Source organism: Polyodon spathula, chromosome 2, assembly GCF_017654505.1.
Source record: "Polyodon spathula isolate WHYD16114869_AA chromosome 2, ASM1765450v1, whole genome shotgun sequence".
Classification (NCBI taxonomy): Eukaryota; Metazoa; Chordata; class Actinopteri; order Acipenseriformes; family Polyodontidae; genus Polyodon; species Polyodon spathula.
This window is the reverse complement of record NC_054535.1, coordinates 101,642,838-101,658,549: the sequence shown is the minus strand read 5'-3', so window position 1 is coordinate 101,658,549 and position 15,712 is coordinate 101,642,838. Positions and strand designations below refer to the sequence as shown.

Below are 15,712 nucleotides of genomic sequence, written 5' to 3'. Positions count from 1 at the left end.
GAATGGCATTGTAATTAAGATATCTGTTACGTATTTTATTTATTGTCCAAATAATGGAACAATACATATAGCTGTGGCTAGAATTGGGAGCAGCAAATAATGCTGTCCACTGTGAGGTAATGAAAGTGTGGGCCTGCGCTATGCAATCGGAATGAAACGCACTGCTAGCAGCGCGCACGGCAACACATTTCAAGATGAATTTGTGCATTGTGTGCGTGCGTGCGACTGTACAATGAGTGCACACTCTTACGCTGTTAAAATGGGATTTAAAATTAAAAAAAAAAAACATTTTGGAAGTAGTGTGTAATTACTGTATTCTTTACAACAGTATAGAATTGATGCAATGTTTACACTTGTCATTGTACAGAAGTATCATAATCCTTCAACCCAGATGTAAAGTATCAATATTTAAATAGGAGGTAGTACAATGCATGTCTGCTTTTGAAAGAGATGTAGACCTACCTAAATTTAAATGCCCAACCCACTTTGTAAAAAATGTAAAGTCAGATAAAACTTTATCCAATGTGCATGCAGTTACTAACTTTCCGAAAATGAAAACGTGATGGACATACCTGAGACTGGTCTGACTGTCAATCTCAGACGTGCCCTTGGACCATTAACATAAGAGACTGGTCTCCACTCCTGGACTGCTATTGTGTAATATTGAGAGGGTTCATGTATTGTGCCTTGATTTACCTTTCAGGTCATACTCATTTTAAACCAGTAAACATTGTTTTAAATATTTTTTTAGCACCTGGAGTTTGTTTTATGTCGATTACACTTTGTGATCAATGGTATCAAATGCTGCAGAGAGATTTAACAAAACAAGAACTGAAAGCATTCCAGTCTGTAGCCATGTGAAGATCATTGCAAACTCTCAAAGTTGAGTGCTTGTATGAGTTGTACCAGTAGCCTTATACTGTAGGTGGCATTGGTTCTTAATGTAGACTCCCTCTGATTCAAAACTGGATCAGTCCTGCACAGAGAGCCTTCAACTGTGCCTTTAGAGCTCATCAATGCAAGACGTCCTCTGCTGTGAGCAAGCTTGTGGTTTTAGCACAGTGCCTGAATCGACTGTCAGTCGGTCAGTATAGCCTGCTTGTTTCATGGGACGCTGCACACAGACTGGCATTCTTTTTTAAAAAGCTGTTACTTCTGTGTGCGGTTGGTTTGTACGGTATCAATCATGTTCAGTATTTGAAAAATAATTGTGTTTCTCAACAGCTGATTTTTGCAGTTGTGTACTGAAACTTCCAGAGTTCTTACCAACCCCCCAGTAATGGCAGGGTGTGTCTGGGGGAAAGCTTTTTTTTTTTTTTTCTGACTCATGATTCAGCCTGCTGCGGTATTGTGGCAATTGCTAGGCAACATTTTATTATTGTGTTTGACTTGCTACTATTTGTTCGTGCTACCGCACAGAAATGTTTGGGAATAGTTTTATTTATTTTTCATACAAACTACAAATAGATTTTTGAATGTGCTGAAAAGGTACAGTGTTTTAAACACAATACAGTGCACAGTATCTAACAGCTGATGATGCAAGAATGTATTGCTTAGTTCAATTATTGGAGCTCCAGAATGTTTATGGGTGGAAGTTATAAGTAAATACTAGTAGAATAGAATGTGGTTCAAAGTGGATCTTGTCTTTCATGAATTTCTCATTTTCACCAGTATCTTAAATTAGCTTTTTCATTATTGGAAGTTGTCTTCTATGGTGAGCTTACAACAGTGTTTTGATATAGGCAATGTCTCAGAACTGATTAAATGTTATAAATTAGTGGCATATAAACTCTGCAGGTTATAGAATAATCAAAGTGCACTATGAATAATAATAATAATAATAATAATAATAATAATAATAATAATAATAATAATAATAATAATAATTGTCATGTGAGTAAAGCACCCTTCATGGTGATTTCTGTCTTATCTGTTCTGCTCTGCTAGTGCTGACGCACATGATGTTCTGTAACAGAAAGTCGAGCAAGGTTTCTTTAACGGTGTTACAATGTCACCAGCCCTCTGTTCTCTTGTAAGGCTCAGGACGAGACATTAAAGAACCAGTGGGCTTCATGTTGTGGCTGTGCCCTACAGACCAGGCAATGCTGCTGAGGAAAACGTAATAGGACCATCACCATGGGTCCTAGAGTAAAGAAAGGGTTAATGCATTCACGTATTCATCGCTTCTTATGAGCACCATTTATGAGAGACAGGTTCCATTGTGAGGCTAGCTTAACTTCTCAATCAGCAATTCCACAGAGACGTACAACACATTTTGAAAAGGGCATCATTCAAATCATTTGGGATTAGTTTTTTCAGCTTTGTAAACACTGCATTATAAACACCCTGTATTTCAGAAGGTAGCCTGTTTTAAGTTTCTATTTGTCCTTTGTTTTCCTAAGGCTTTTTGGTCTTCTGAAGTCATTTATTTCTCGATACCAGTGGGTGTATCAAAATATCTATGCATGGCTGCTACAGTTCTATCGAGATACAGTATAGTGTCACTGCTTGCATTACCAGCTGTGTTAACAGAAGCATATAAACACTAAAAACTGCAAACTTCTATTGAATATGTGTTTAATAGATTAATCATTTAAACCTTGTATGCACGCGGGTGTTTCCTGTTCAAAATGTCATATACTATTTGACTTGATTTAGTATTTATAGTCTTTTTAATATTTTACTTTGGTACATTTTTCAATTTTTACATGGTCATACACAGTAGCGTGATTTATATCTTATTTACATGTTCTCAAACAAATGAGAAAAGCTGCCGAAATTGCAAATAAAAAAGGCGCTTTTGGTTCTAATATATTCTCACCCACGACACAACACCTATTGGCCTACATGCATTATTCTGGGACTGTGGCTGTTAATTCTGGTTTAATTTCATGTGCGGGGGAAGGGGATAAACAAGTTATGTTTTACAAAAATACAAATATTTGTAGTTTTAAAGCGCTCTCATGTATAAGAGATGCCATCTCGTGCTGTTTGGGAGAGGTTCTGAATGACGTCGTGTGTGTTTCTGTTCTGCTCTGGCTTTGCAATCAGGCAAAGTATAGAGAGCTTGTGTCCCTGTGTTACACTGTATTGTATATTTGAGTGAAGAGAGTCCCGCCCATGCCTCGGGCAAAGAAAAAACACCCACTTGCACACAGCTAGGTTGGGAACTTGGGATTTAACAGCTGAGAAGGGGCACAGGATATACCTTTTATTGACGGTGTTCCACAAAAAGGTAACTTTACATATGGGTGTATTTGTTCAGTTTACTTCTGTGCAGGTCTTCAGTGGGCAAAGTAAAGTAAAAAGCAGTTAGGTACTGTACAACACTGATATTCACCATTGTGCACTGTGACAGGGAATAATCTCTTCCCATTAAAAAGTCTGGAGTTGCTGGAATCATTGCTACTGTAAAACAGGAAATGTTTGTGTCTGCTTCATTTTGCAGACAAATGTTTGTGTATATTAAGTTGAATACACTATATGCCCTTCAGTCCCTGTGTGCACAGTTCTGTTTGTGAGCACTTTTACCTGGGCTTTGACCACGATGCTGTGGATGTGGAAGAGCCTGTACCGATCTACCCTGAGCAGGGGGAGCAGGGGACTTAACAGAATTTATACATATGAAATATCATGGGCTCATTCCAACTCAAGTGTTCCTTATTAAGAATGATACTAAAATACAAAAAAATATTTCTACCCAATGTTAAAAATGTGACCCCAGAAACAGGGCGGCTTTGGTGTTTAGCAAAGATAACAGAGTGATCTCTATTGCATACAAAGATATTTCTTGTTTACAGTATGCAGCAAAAACCTCTTCGTGTTGTGGCATCAGTACAGAAGACTGGAGTTCTAGAGATGAATGTGGTTATTCACAACTGTTTAGGCATGTTGCTTTCATGACCTTAAAGCAGGCAAACGTGTTTCTGTGTTTATTTTTAAATGTAATCCAACAGAAGAGATAGTGTTCAGCCCTTCTCAGAGTCTACTATAGTAAAGCAGAGTATAATCAAACAGAAGAGGTACAGTGCTCAGCCCTTCTCAGAGTCTACTATAGTAAAGCAGAGTATAATCAAACAGAAGAGGTACAGTGCTCAGCCCTTCTCAGAGTCTACTATAGTAAAGCAGAGCAGAGTGTAATAAAGCACGGTGAAGCATAGGTAACCATTGTAAACAGCATGGAGGTATGGTAAAACATATTGAGAAACATGGAAAATCAGGGTGAACTATAGTAATTGCATAGTATAACCATGGGGAACCATAGTATAACCATTGCTTAGCTACAGTGGCTTGCGAAAGTATTGACCCCCCTTGGCATTTTTCCTATTTTGTTGCCTTACAACCTGGAATTAAAATTGATTTTTTGGGGGTTTGTATCATTTGATTTACACAACATGCCTACCACTTTGAAGATGCAAAATATTTTTTATTGTGAAACAAACAAGAAATAAGACTAAAAAACAGAAAACTTGAGCGTGCATAAGTATTCACCCCCCCAAAGTCAATACTTTGTAGAGCCACCTTTTGCAGCAATTACAGCTCTCTTGGGGTATGTATCTATAAGCTTGGCACGTCTAGCCACTGGGATTTTTGCCCATTCTTCAAGGCAAAACTGCTCCAGCTCCTTCACGTTGGATGGGTTCCGCTGGTGTACAGCAATCTTTAAGTCATACCACAGATTCTCAATTGGATTGAGGTCTGGGCTTTGACTAGGCCATTCCAAGACATTTAAATGTTTCCCCTTAAACCACTCGAGTGTTGCTTTAGCAGTATGCTTAGGGGCATTGTCCTGCTGGAAGGTGAACCTCCGCCCCAGTCTCAAATCTCTGGAAGACTGAAACAGGTTTCCCTCAAGAATTTCCCTGTATTTAGCGCCATCCATCATTCCTTCAATTCTGACCAGTTTCCCAGTCCCTGCCAATGAAAAACATCCCCACAGCATGATGCTGCCACCACCATGCTTCACTGTGGGGATGTTGTTCTCGGGGTGATGAGAGGTGTTGGGTTTGCGCCAGACATAGCGTTTTCCTTGGTGGCCAAAAAGCTCAATTTTAGTATCATCTGACCAGGGTACCTTCTTCCATATGTTTGGGGAGTCTCCCACATGCCTTTTGGCGAACACCGAATGTGTTTGCTTATTTTTTTCTTTAAGCAATGGCTTTTTTCTGTCCACTCTTCCGTAAGCCCAGCTCTGTGGAGTGTACAGTTTAAAGTGGTCCTATGGACAGATACTCCAATCTCCGCTATGGTGCTTTGCAGCTCCTTCAGGGTTATCTTTGGTCTCTTTGTTGCCTCTCTGATTAATGCCCTCCTTGCCTGGTGCGTGAGTTTTGGTGGGTGGCCCTCTCTTGCCAGGTTTGTTGTGGTGCCATATTCTTTCCATTTTTTAATAATGGCTTTAGTGGTGCTCCGTGGGATGTTCAAAGTTTCTGATATTTTTTTATAACCCAACCCTGATCTGTTCTTCTCCACAACTTTGTCCCTGACCTGTTTGAAGAGCTCCTTGGTCTTCATGGTGTCGCTTGCTTGGTGGTGCCCCTTGCTTAGTGGTGTTGCAGACTCTAGGGCCTTTCAGAACAGGTGTATATATACTGAGATCATGTGACAGATCATGTGACACTTAGATTGCACACAGGTGGACTTTATTTAACTAATTATGTGACTTCTGAAGGTAATTGGTTGCACCAGATCTTATTTAGAGGCTTAATAGCAAAGGGGGTGAATACATAAACACACACTATTTATATAGGTGGCAGACTTCTCCCCCTTTCGCCTGTTTTGAGTATGCATGGTAAGCTTGTGTTCCTACAGATAAAACTACTTTTTTAGGGAATGTAGAAACAGTTTTTTGTCCTGCTTTCTGTTAAAGTGCTGCATGGTACACGTACACTTGAACTGCGTAGTTAAGAGGTGCTCTTCACAATGAGACATGTCTTCAACACGTATGATTATACCCTCTTTGTATTCATGTTTCCCTTTGGCTAGTGTGTATCCCAGCAACCCCCAGAGTGGGACCAAGTGTATTCCTTGCTCTAAGGCTGCAGCTACATTTTGTGCAATGAATCCTTCATCCAGCACTAACTCAGTAACGCTTTTCTTTTGTCCTTTTCCTCTTTGTATCTACAGTCCAAACCAGCACCGTCCCCTGGTGCAGCACAGACAGCCACCATGAAACCTACTGAAACAAAGGTACGGTACTGTATGCAATTCATCACAATAGAAGCCTACTGAAACAAAGGTACAGTACTGCATGCAATTCATCACAATAGAAACCTACTGAAACAAAGGTACAGTACTGTATGCAATCCATCACAATAGAAGCCTACTGAAACAAAGGTACGGTACTGTATGCAATCCATCACAATAGAAACCTACTCAAACAAAGGTACGGTACTGTATGCAATTCATCATGCTTCACAATGGCAATAACCAGTTCTGTTGTAACCTGCAATAGGTTTCTGTCTACCTGCTATAACATAAAACAGAAAAGAAACTTTAATACAACCATGTACACACATTGTACTACTTAAACATCAGCAAGCCACTAACATTCACATTTTATTGTTTTACTTCATAATACCACTTGTATGCTGTCCAAGCTTACTTGCGATATTAAGTGTGGTAGAAATCGGTATGCAGTGCTGGGAAGTTACTTTTAAAATGTAACCCATGACAGAGTACAAGTTACTTGAAAACGATTGTAACGAGTTCCAGTAACTTGCTACTTGTTACAGTTACTTCTCAGGCACAGTCTAGCTTCATTTTACATGATCTGTTTTCTTCAGTTTAATCAGGCTGCAGCTCGAAATATTCTTTGAAGATCCAGCTGTCAAACCCACTCCTGCCCTCCTTTGCCATTTTTTTAGCAAGCTGATATAAAAACAAAAACATTTTTGTGTGACATGTTAGATTTGACTAGCACTGTTAAAGCGCTTTCTCATTTCCGTGGTATGAATTAGCTGTAGTCCTTTTTTATGTAACTAAAAGTAACTTTTTTTTTTCACATACATTGTAATACCTTTCCACCTGTCTGAAAACGATTACAAGTTACTGAAATGTAATGAGATTACATTAATGCATTACTCCCTCACTCTGGTTATATGAAAGATAAATGTAATTGATAGTGTGTGATAATAACCAAAGTGATGGTATTAATTTATTTTTACTTTTTATTGGGTTCATTCATAGTAACTGATTTGATCTGACTTTTAATTGAGAAACTATTTCACAGCAGAAGAGGTCAGGCAGTTGGACCCTTGAATTGGTGTGGAGTATGTTCCTTTGCTTGTTCTGCTGAACAGGTTTTTAATCTGAAAAGGCGTGTGCAGTTTAATGGCCTCCTATCAGTTGCCATGGTGCAGGATACCGACATTTCAGCCCGTCTAAACTTTGCCTGTAGCTCTGTCCTTCCAGTCCAAGAATTCTTTCTGAAGCCTTAGCCAGAAGCCTATCAAAATGTGTGCTGTTTGGGTATGAGTGTGCCCTTAGAATAAGTAGAGGCGCATGGATAAATATTTGACAATCATGCGTCAATCTGAGTGATTTGCTCTTTTCCACACACACAGACTGCACTGTTGTCTTTGACTGCTCCCTAACCGGGTGCTGCGTGGAATGAGTTACGAGATTTACAATCAAGGCGACAGGGTCACATTATTCCCTCCTTTGTGAAAGGAGGTGAAGCCACTACCTTGCTTTTTTAAAATTAAATTTGCAGCTTTTTGTTGTTGTTTTTCATTAAGAATACCAAAACAACGTGATGTAGTATCCAAGTGTAAATATTCGGCCCAGCCCTGAGTGGAAAAGGGCATCCGTATCTCCAGGACCAGGCGGGGTAGAAAAACAGCCCTAACAGGGAAGCTATGAGAACAGTACATCAATGACAAAACCGACAATTGACTGTATTGTACTACCACACCAACCTGAAAAAACTGCTGTAACATCGGGAGGATCTGTTACTTAGCTGCTGTGTTACTGTTCTATTTGAAGAATAAAGTAAAACCAGGCTGCTCCAGTAGTTGAGGAGGCTATCTTCCTGTGCCTGGTCTTTCTCAGAGCAGTGTTTGTCACTGTTGACTGACGTGGGATGTGTTAGATTTAGCCGCGCTGTTTCGTGTGATAGTTTTGAACAGCTTGCACATACATGTGGTAACTTCACTTTCACTATAGTGATACTTATTATTTCCAATAGGTGGCATTGCAGCACATACTTGTTTGCTTATTTTTTGTGAACTACATCTGTAAATAAAATACAAGCATATTATATAGCAGGTATGAGCAAGATGTGGAGGTACTCATTTTCTGTTTGTAACTTGTGATTGTTTGTTGTTTTTAAAAAAATATTTGCAAATTGGTAGAAGGCTGTTATGTATTGTAAGTTCTGTTTGAATGCACTGTAATCAGGCTCCTATGTTTAGATCGATATCCGCTTTATGCTGTGTAGCTTACCAAAGAGAAGGAATTGTTTTCACTTGATTCATCTGTTGATTATTGCTTCCATGCTGTCTCCTCCACAGTTTTACTCTGCATGCATTTTTTTTGCATCAACACAGGGTACTAAAGGTTTTTAGAAAGCTGCTTGTGAGAGCATGTTGCCTAGATCTATTCATGTTTGTATACTATATGTGTGCTCGCTGTGTAAACTACATTTTCTGTATATGCATACACAACCCACTGAGATATAGTTAAGCATATTGAAGCACGTGAAATGCATAGCAAGGTGAAAGTATAGTAAACCTATGTAAAACTGCTACTGTATTTCCTGTCCATGCATATGAAACTTCTCTATTTTTATTGCAGGGAACGCAAGCTGCAAAAATAGATCCTGCCAAGACTGTGGAAGCAAAGCAGGTAAGCTTCAGCTGCACTCTCCATGTGGGTCTTCATGGGGATCAGAGAGTGTAAACACAGTGACCTGAGCTAACTGGAGCTTCTGTTAGTCCTGTTTCTACATTGTTTTGAGTGCCTCATATGGACCCTCTCTGAGCAGTGGTCTTGCATGAAAATATGTAATGTACAAGGTGAAATATCTTGGACAATAAGAGACACCCTCTGCCTGCCGTATTAGCTTCTAGTATATACAGAGGGCAGTTCAAAATCCCAAGACATTACCAGTTTACAAATACATACAGGTATGCAGAATAAGGCAGTGAAGCTCGGCAGGTAGCAACAGTGGGTCAGGTGAAGATGTTGTGGTTGATACTGTGCATCACAGAGGCGCAGTCTTGGTATGCCTGCCTCTGACTTAATGTGATTGAGGGTAAAAGAAAGCGGGATATTTTCTCTGCTTTCCTTGTGTTTTCTGTAGTTTGTGTTCTGCAGTCTGGTGTAATGCATGCATTCGTTCTCATTAATCCCATTCTTCTTTTGAATTTTGCACAGCCAACAGCTTCCTCTGCCAGTGCACCAGCTGCCGTAAAGCCAAAAGAAACCACGGTAAGGATGTACGATCAACTTGCTTGTCAGTCTTTAACACCAGTCTGGTGGAATCGTGTCCCTTAAGTATTGGGGTGAAATAATGTATCTCCACGCCTTGTACACCACAGATAAGCTAGGGAAATATACCTTCCTGCCAAACTTTTTTTAAGTTTGGCAGGAAGGTATATTTTTCATGGTTGTGGAGACAGTGTTTAAGCTGCAGCCTGACATGTTTGTGTTTGTCCAGGACCAAGCAAGAGCAATAAAAGGTCGTGAACCTGCAAAACTGTTCTCGCTGTATCCATACCTGTAACACAGGAAACAGCAGTGAGCTCATGTTCTCTTTTGACAAAATAACCTGATTGAGTCAGCGCCCATTGTGAAAAACCACTGATAATTTGCTTAATTGGACCTTCTTGTTTTCAGCCCTTAAACAGTTGCAGTTTAAGTTACTTATAAAATGTTATAGCTAACTTGAAATATGCAACTGTTCAAGAGCTGAAAACAAGTAAAAATGTCTGTTTAAGCAAACTATCTGTTCAATTAAGGGTCTAGTTAAGTAATTGAGAGCTCGGTTGGAATGAAAACCAGCAGCCGCCTGGGGTCCCCAGGACTGAGTTTGAGAAGCCCTGGCTTATCTAGATTTCCCCTTATCGTCCAAAGTTTTCCATTAGTTTCCTTTATTTTCAACTGGTGAAAGTACCCGGCATTGCCTGGGGAAATTCAATATTTCATGCATGACAAATTGGGGAACGGTAGCCTTATGGTTTCCTATAAGTTACCGATCTTGGGTGTTGCACAATGCGCTCGAACCCCTTTCCCTTTTTTAAACTTAATATGTTTTTGTTCTCTCCCGGCTGGTTCTCGGTCCGCGACCAGCGTTTCCGCACTCTCAGCGAGTCTATAAGGGCAGCCCTGAGGAAACAGCAGAGCGTTATTTTATGGGACCAACAATCACCCAATCAGCCATTCAGAGAGGGGGAAAGTCCACAAACCCACTTTCCCACCTCCCTGTGTCACTGCCATGACTCACAGGCAGTTGTTGAGCGACTGCCGCCCTCTTCCTGCAGCCCGTGAACACGCCAGCAGAGTCAGCACAGATCTCTCCCTGCTACACTGCTGCACAGGGGATATGGTTATTTTTTATTAGAGATTGGGAAGTGGAACTAAGTGTTACAACAGGATACATGGTATTGTAGGAAAGGGACTTATTCTTATGTAGGTACTGGTCCTCCTTCTAACAGACTCATAAGAGTCAGCTGTCATTTATGTCTCCTCAGAAACTGAGATTTCTCATTTACTTACCCACAGTTGTCAGAGTTGCTGTGGGGACCAAATTACAGTTGCACACTTAAAAAATTCATCTATTAAGACTTTTCAGAAGCAGCCCTTGTGGTTGAAAGAGGACAAAGTGATGCTCTGAGGGTAAACAATAGAGAATTCAACAAAAAACATAGAGCATGAAATATTCCAGAAACGTATCCATTTAAGATCGGCTTTGCTTAATTTAAAATACAGCCTTGTAGGAGGTACAGCATCTCATTTGATGCCAAAATCGATAATGTCCCTCTTTTGAAGCTTTGAAGCAGCTCTGAGGACTATTGCATCACTTTTCTGTCTTTCCTGACTAACCTGCCAGCTTAGATTTATTGGAGATATTGAGTAGATCAAGCATTGTGTTTGTGCAGGCCTCATTCTCTTCCCTTGGTGCTCAAGTGAATTTGACCAGCTCTACAAAATATGTGTGCCTTAAACATTCCACTCCATTGTGGTACTGTGAGAGATAAGTGAACTTAAAAAAAGAAAAAAAAAAGTCTGTCAGCTTCATTCAACAAACTTTGTTTTAATGGTATTATTACTGTCGTCCTGGTGTTCCAAGAAGAATGGATTAAATTCATTAATTTCTTTTTCCAAGTTTGTTCAAAACATTCAGTAAGCTTTAGTACTCTTGCTGTATTAAGCTTTACTACCACTTGCTGAGCAGAAGAGATAATTAAAAGATAAGGTACTGTCAATAGTACTGCAGTAGACTTGACTTGATGTGGCAATTATTCTCCAGGCTTTATGGGTCGCAAATCACTTCTAAACATTGTAGTGTACTCAGATCATGCTCCCTCCTGCAACAATGCTTATTCTCTGTTCCTACAATCCAATACTCCTAAAAAAGAGAGTTGCTCGAGGGACCATGATCTGGATAAAGCTGCGATACGAACCATACAGTACAACAAAGGCAAACAATGTGTTTCTTGGGAACAATGCAAGGTGTATACAAAATAATCGAGAGAACAAGTCACATTAAACTAAACGGATGCAGAGCTTGATCTAAGGAAAGCCATGGTATCCATCCCTACTCGGAATGTTCCTGCCCAGCCTCCTGTACAGTACAGTGTGTTGGCTATGCCTGCTCCGGCACAGTAAATGACCCACCCGCCCTCCTGTTTCTTGCAGCCCAAGGATCAGAAGCCCTCTCTGGGCACTGCTACAGCCACCACCACAGCTGCTGCTGCTGCTGTTGCTACTTGCAAGGAAAGTGCTGAGGTAGGTAGCAGGGAATCGTCAAGTCTGTCCTGAGTCACTGTGGGGACCTCGGCAGAAGATTCTGATAAGATGTGCGTTGTCAATCCAAAAAAATCTGGCTAATGTCCTCGCGCTCGCCATCAGACTGGCAGCAGTTTCTGTTGAGTGCAAGTAGAACTGGTTATTTCCTATAGCTAACTGACAGTCAAGAGTGTGAAGTTTACTTTTGGTATGATAGTATGGGCTGGTCTGTAGTAGAGGCTTTAGTATGTTCCTGGTTTATTAATTTAGTTTGGTGCTTTTTATTTCTTTATTTACACAAGTGAGAGGAACTCGGTGTGGGTCTTCACTGTTTACCTTGTTGTACTGCTGTGCACCATGGTGGCCTCAATATAGCTCTCAGAATCATGTCTTACATCTAAGTACATCAGGTACCCCAGAGTGTAAACATTGCCCTGTCCCCCTGCAACTCGCTGCCACTCAATATGTGTTGCATGTTCTATTTCTCTAAATTAATCATGTTTGGTGTTTTTCCTCAGGGGTGATTTATTGTCTCCCTTAGCACATTCATCACCAAGTAACTTTACAGAAAGATAGCCTAGGATATCTAATTAAATGTTTTCTATACTGAAAAGTAAATATGAATTATATCGGACTCATCTTTCCCATACTAACAGAACAGTCTGCAGTTTGAGTGTTTAGATTGTATAATAACCTCCCTGGAGGTCATGGTTGTGTTATAACTGATGCAGAATTAATCTTTTTAAAACAAAGCTTTCTTTCAATTCTCTTCAGAAAAAAGACAAGGATGTGACAGGCGCTGTATCAGCCAGCTTAAAAAGCTCTCCAAAGCCTCCTGCTGACAAGAAAGCCAAGGTTGAGGAGGTAAATGAAGGCTGCTGTATCTGTATTGAGCACTGTTGAGCAGGGAGGCAGCTCTCTTGTTCTGATTCTGTTCCTTTTATAAATCCACAGAGTTCAGGGATGTCCTTGGATGCTTTGGATGCACTTGGAGACACGCTTGGTGTTGCAGAAGTGGAACCACAAGCCCCCAAACCTCTTCCTAAAGATATCATTCAGGTACTGGGTTAGGAGGAGTAATACCATTCAGAACACAGGGCAGTTAACATGGAAAGGGTTTCTTTCTTTTAAAAACCAGACTTTAGATCAATAATAATAATAATAATAAGATACTTAAATGAGGGGCTCTAATAACAACATTCCTTGAGTCCTTTTGAGGCATGTTGCTTTCCTTAATGACAATATCAATTTCCAGTGTCCTGGTAGGATTACTGCATCTATAGTAAATACTGTAGAAACTACTGCCAGTTTCTATAAATTGTAAAGACAGGACACATTCCATACTTAGAAATGAATCAATACTACCTTGATACATTTTCACAAATCAAATGAACACTATTGTCTTGTGCTTTGTTGTGTTGCAGGAAAACTTAACTGCTGAGAAATATAAGGGGAGAGTTGGGGAGAGAGAAGACTCTCTTCCACCTAACTATAGATTTGGTGGTACTGTAAGTACAGGTTTAAGTAAACTCTACTTTTAATGCCAGAGAGTGAGGATGATGCCATATTAACTGATTATGTTGTGTTCTGTGTAGAATAAAGACACACCCATACCCAAAGCAAAGGAGGAAGACAAGGTAGGGGTTTTCCTTATTATTAGTATTATTATTATTATTAGTATTGTTATTAGTATTATTAGTTTTATTATTTTCTATTCAACACATTTGTTCTATAGTGTTACTATCTTGTTCCACTTGCATGAAGCTGTCTGCTGTGTTTTCTCTGCAGACCCCAATGGATGACATAGCTGCTCTTGATGCTCTAGCAGGAGATTTTGTCTCCTCTGCCACCAGTCCCAATGTACAGTCTGCACCGGCCCCTTCTGCAGCAACACCAAAGCCACAGCAGGTAGGCGCAGCTGTTTCTGGATTGCTTCCACTTCCTGCTGTTTGTCTGATATATTTGGTACAGCAGGTCATGCTGAGTAAACCAACCTATCAGTAAACCAACCAGCCTTCTTCGTTAAGGCAAGAAGAATATGCCGTCCACTCACACTGCACAAAACCTCAAAGCTGTCGATCACTCGCTCCAAATTGATGGGAATGTCCCGCTCTGTGTCTAGCATGGCTAATCCAGAAAGGTGTTCCAGTCCAGTAGTGTTCACAAGTAGTTTTTAAGACGATGAAGACAGCAAAAGTTCCTTTCACATGATGCAGTGCTCACGGGTATCATAAGGAAGAGTCGAAAGAGGCTATCCACATTACTCAAGCTGCTCCTTAAACTCCAGTCAGGATTCAGAGTTATCCATCTTACTCTCCTTCTTTTCAAGCATTCCTCTTTACAGATGCCATAGTTTTTGCAAATCAAATCCAGATGAGACTCCTTGATGCTTTTAGATGGATGCTATTTAGCACAGTCACTGCTTCCATATTGTTCTCCATAATTTTTTCTTGAACTCACTGCATCAGAAGGCAAGGGAACAAAAAGTGAAAGTTGGTAATCGATGCCATTATACCATTCGCTTGACTGCCCCGTCGAGCATCGTTTTCAGAAATGTCAGCCAAACCAGTGTCATATCGTTCTGAATTATTATAAAATACTGCTCCTGTTGAAAATATTGGACTGTACCAACAAAACCAACTACAGAACATCTACATAGAAACCTACTTATTTTAAGACACACTATGCTGTGCATTTTTGACATTGTATCTTTTTTGTGTTCCCTGAAAAATGGACAAGGGTTGGAATGGGCCAGAATGAGAGAATCAGATATGAGTCACACTTTTAACTGTCACTGAAGTCAAAATGTTATAGGGTCGGATATGTGAGAGCTGACGTGTGTGTGTCTTCTCTCTCTCTCTCTCTCTCTCTCTCTCTCTCTCTCTCTCTCTCTCTCTCTCTCTCTCTCTCTTTCTCTCAAATTCAAATTCAAACTGGCTTCATTAGCATGACATGAGTGATCCAGTGTTGCCAAAGCATTTCAACACACATGTTACATAAAATAGAGTGTTAATAGCACATAATATCAATCCCCCCCCCCCACCCCCCCGTCTAATTTACCAATAAACAATGTGCGTCTGTTGCATGTCTACACGTTGCCCCGCAGGCTGTGTCAGGCACACACGTACTGGGCTGCCAGCTCTGCTGTCAGAGCCTCCTCTCCCAGCAGTATACGCAGTTTCTCAGGGTCAGGTAGGTGAGGAATCTGGGTCAGCTGACTCAAGAATTTCAGGAGGTATGTGTCCCTTATTTGGCAGTATTTGGAGCTGGACAGTAGGAAGTACACCTGTTTAGACTTCTCCCAACTCACAGTGACTGCACTGTCTGTCCTGTCTGGGCAGCCAGCTATTTTTATGGTGGCCTGTTTCGATGGCCAAGCTGTGGTCACCTAGTCTGTACTTTGTTAGGGTTTGTCTTTGTTTGGGATCTTTTACTGTGACAAGATGTGGTGCCAAGGCCCGATAACATTTCAATTTGTTAATTTTGTTTCATTATGTCAATGCTCAATGTATGTCATTTTGTTGTTGAGATAAATTTGTTTAAATGTTATTGCTGTCATTTTGTCATTGGCACTGTTGCCAAGCTGGTGTTTCTTTGCTGTTTGTCTCAGGGGTCACTGTGTGACCAGAGCTGGTTGCTCCAGTAGCTGAGGAGGATCTTCCTGTGCCTGGTCTTTCTCAGAGCAATATTTGTCACTGTTGACCGACATGGATGTGGTAGATTTTTAGCCGCGCTGTTTCACGTGATAGAGTTTGAACAG

At 40.5% G+C, this 15,712-nt stretch overlaps 1 protein-coding gene across 16 annotated transcripts in view; it reads left to right on the top strand.

Moving 5' to 3' along the window:
* Nucleotides 1-15,712, top strand: part of LOC121305674 (calpastatin-like) — a 99,112-nt gene that overhangs the window by 28,573 nt on the left and 54,827 nt on the right. For 10 of the 16 annotated variants that reach the window (XM_041237398.1, XM_041237425.1, XM_041237383.1 and 7 more), the window contains 9 exons: nucleotides 6,127-6,189; nucleotides 8,797-8,847; nucleotides 9,379-9,432; nucleotides 11,863-11,952; nucleotides 12,727-12,816; nucleotides 12,907-13,011; nucleotides 13,377-13,460; nucleotides 13,548-13,589; nucleotides 13,741-13,860. In XM_041237398.1, coding sequence (XP_041093332.1) covers nucleotides 6,127-6,189; nucleotides 8,797-8,847; nucleotides 9,379-9,432; nucleotides 11,863-11,952; nucleotides 12,727-12,816; nucleotides 12,907-13,011; nucleotides 13,377-13,460; nucleotides 13,548-13,589; nucleotides 13,741-13,860 — 699 coding nt within the window. The remainder of the gene's footprint in view (nucleotides 1-6,126; nucleotides 6,190-8,796; nucleotides 8,848-9,378; nucleotides 9,433-11,862; nucleotides 11,953-12,726; nucleotides 12,817-12,906; nucleotides 13,012-13,376; nucleotides 13,461-13,547; nucleotides 13,590-13,740; nucleotides 13,861-15,712) is intronic. The other 6 variants (XM_041237434.1, XM_041237416.1, XM_041237468.1 and 3 more) reach the window with 4 other exon arrangements.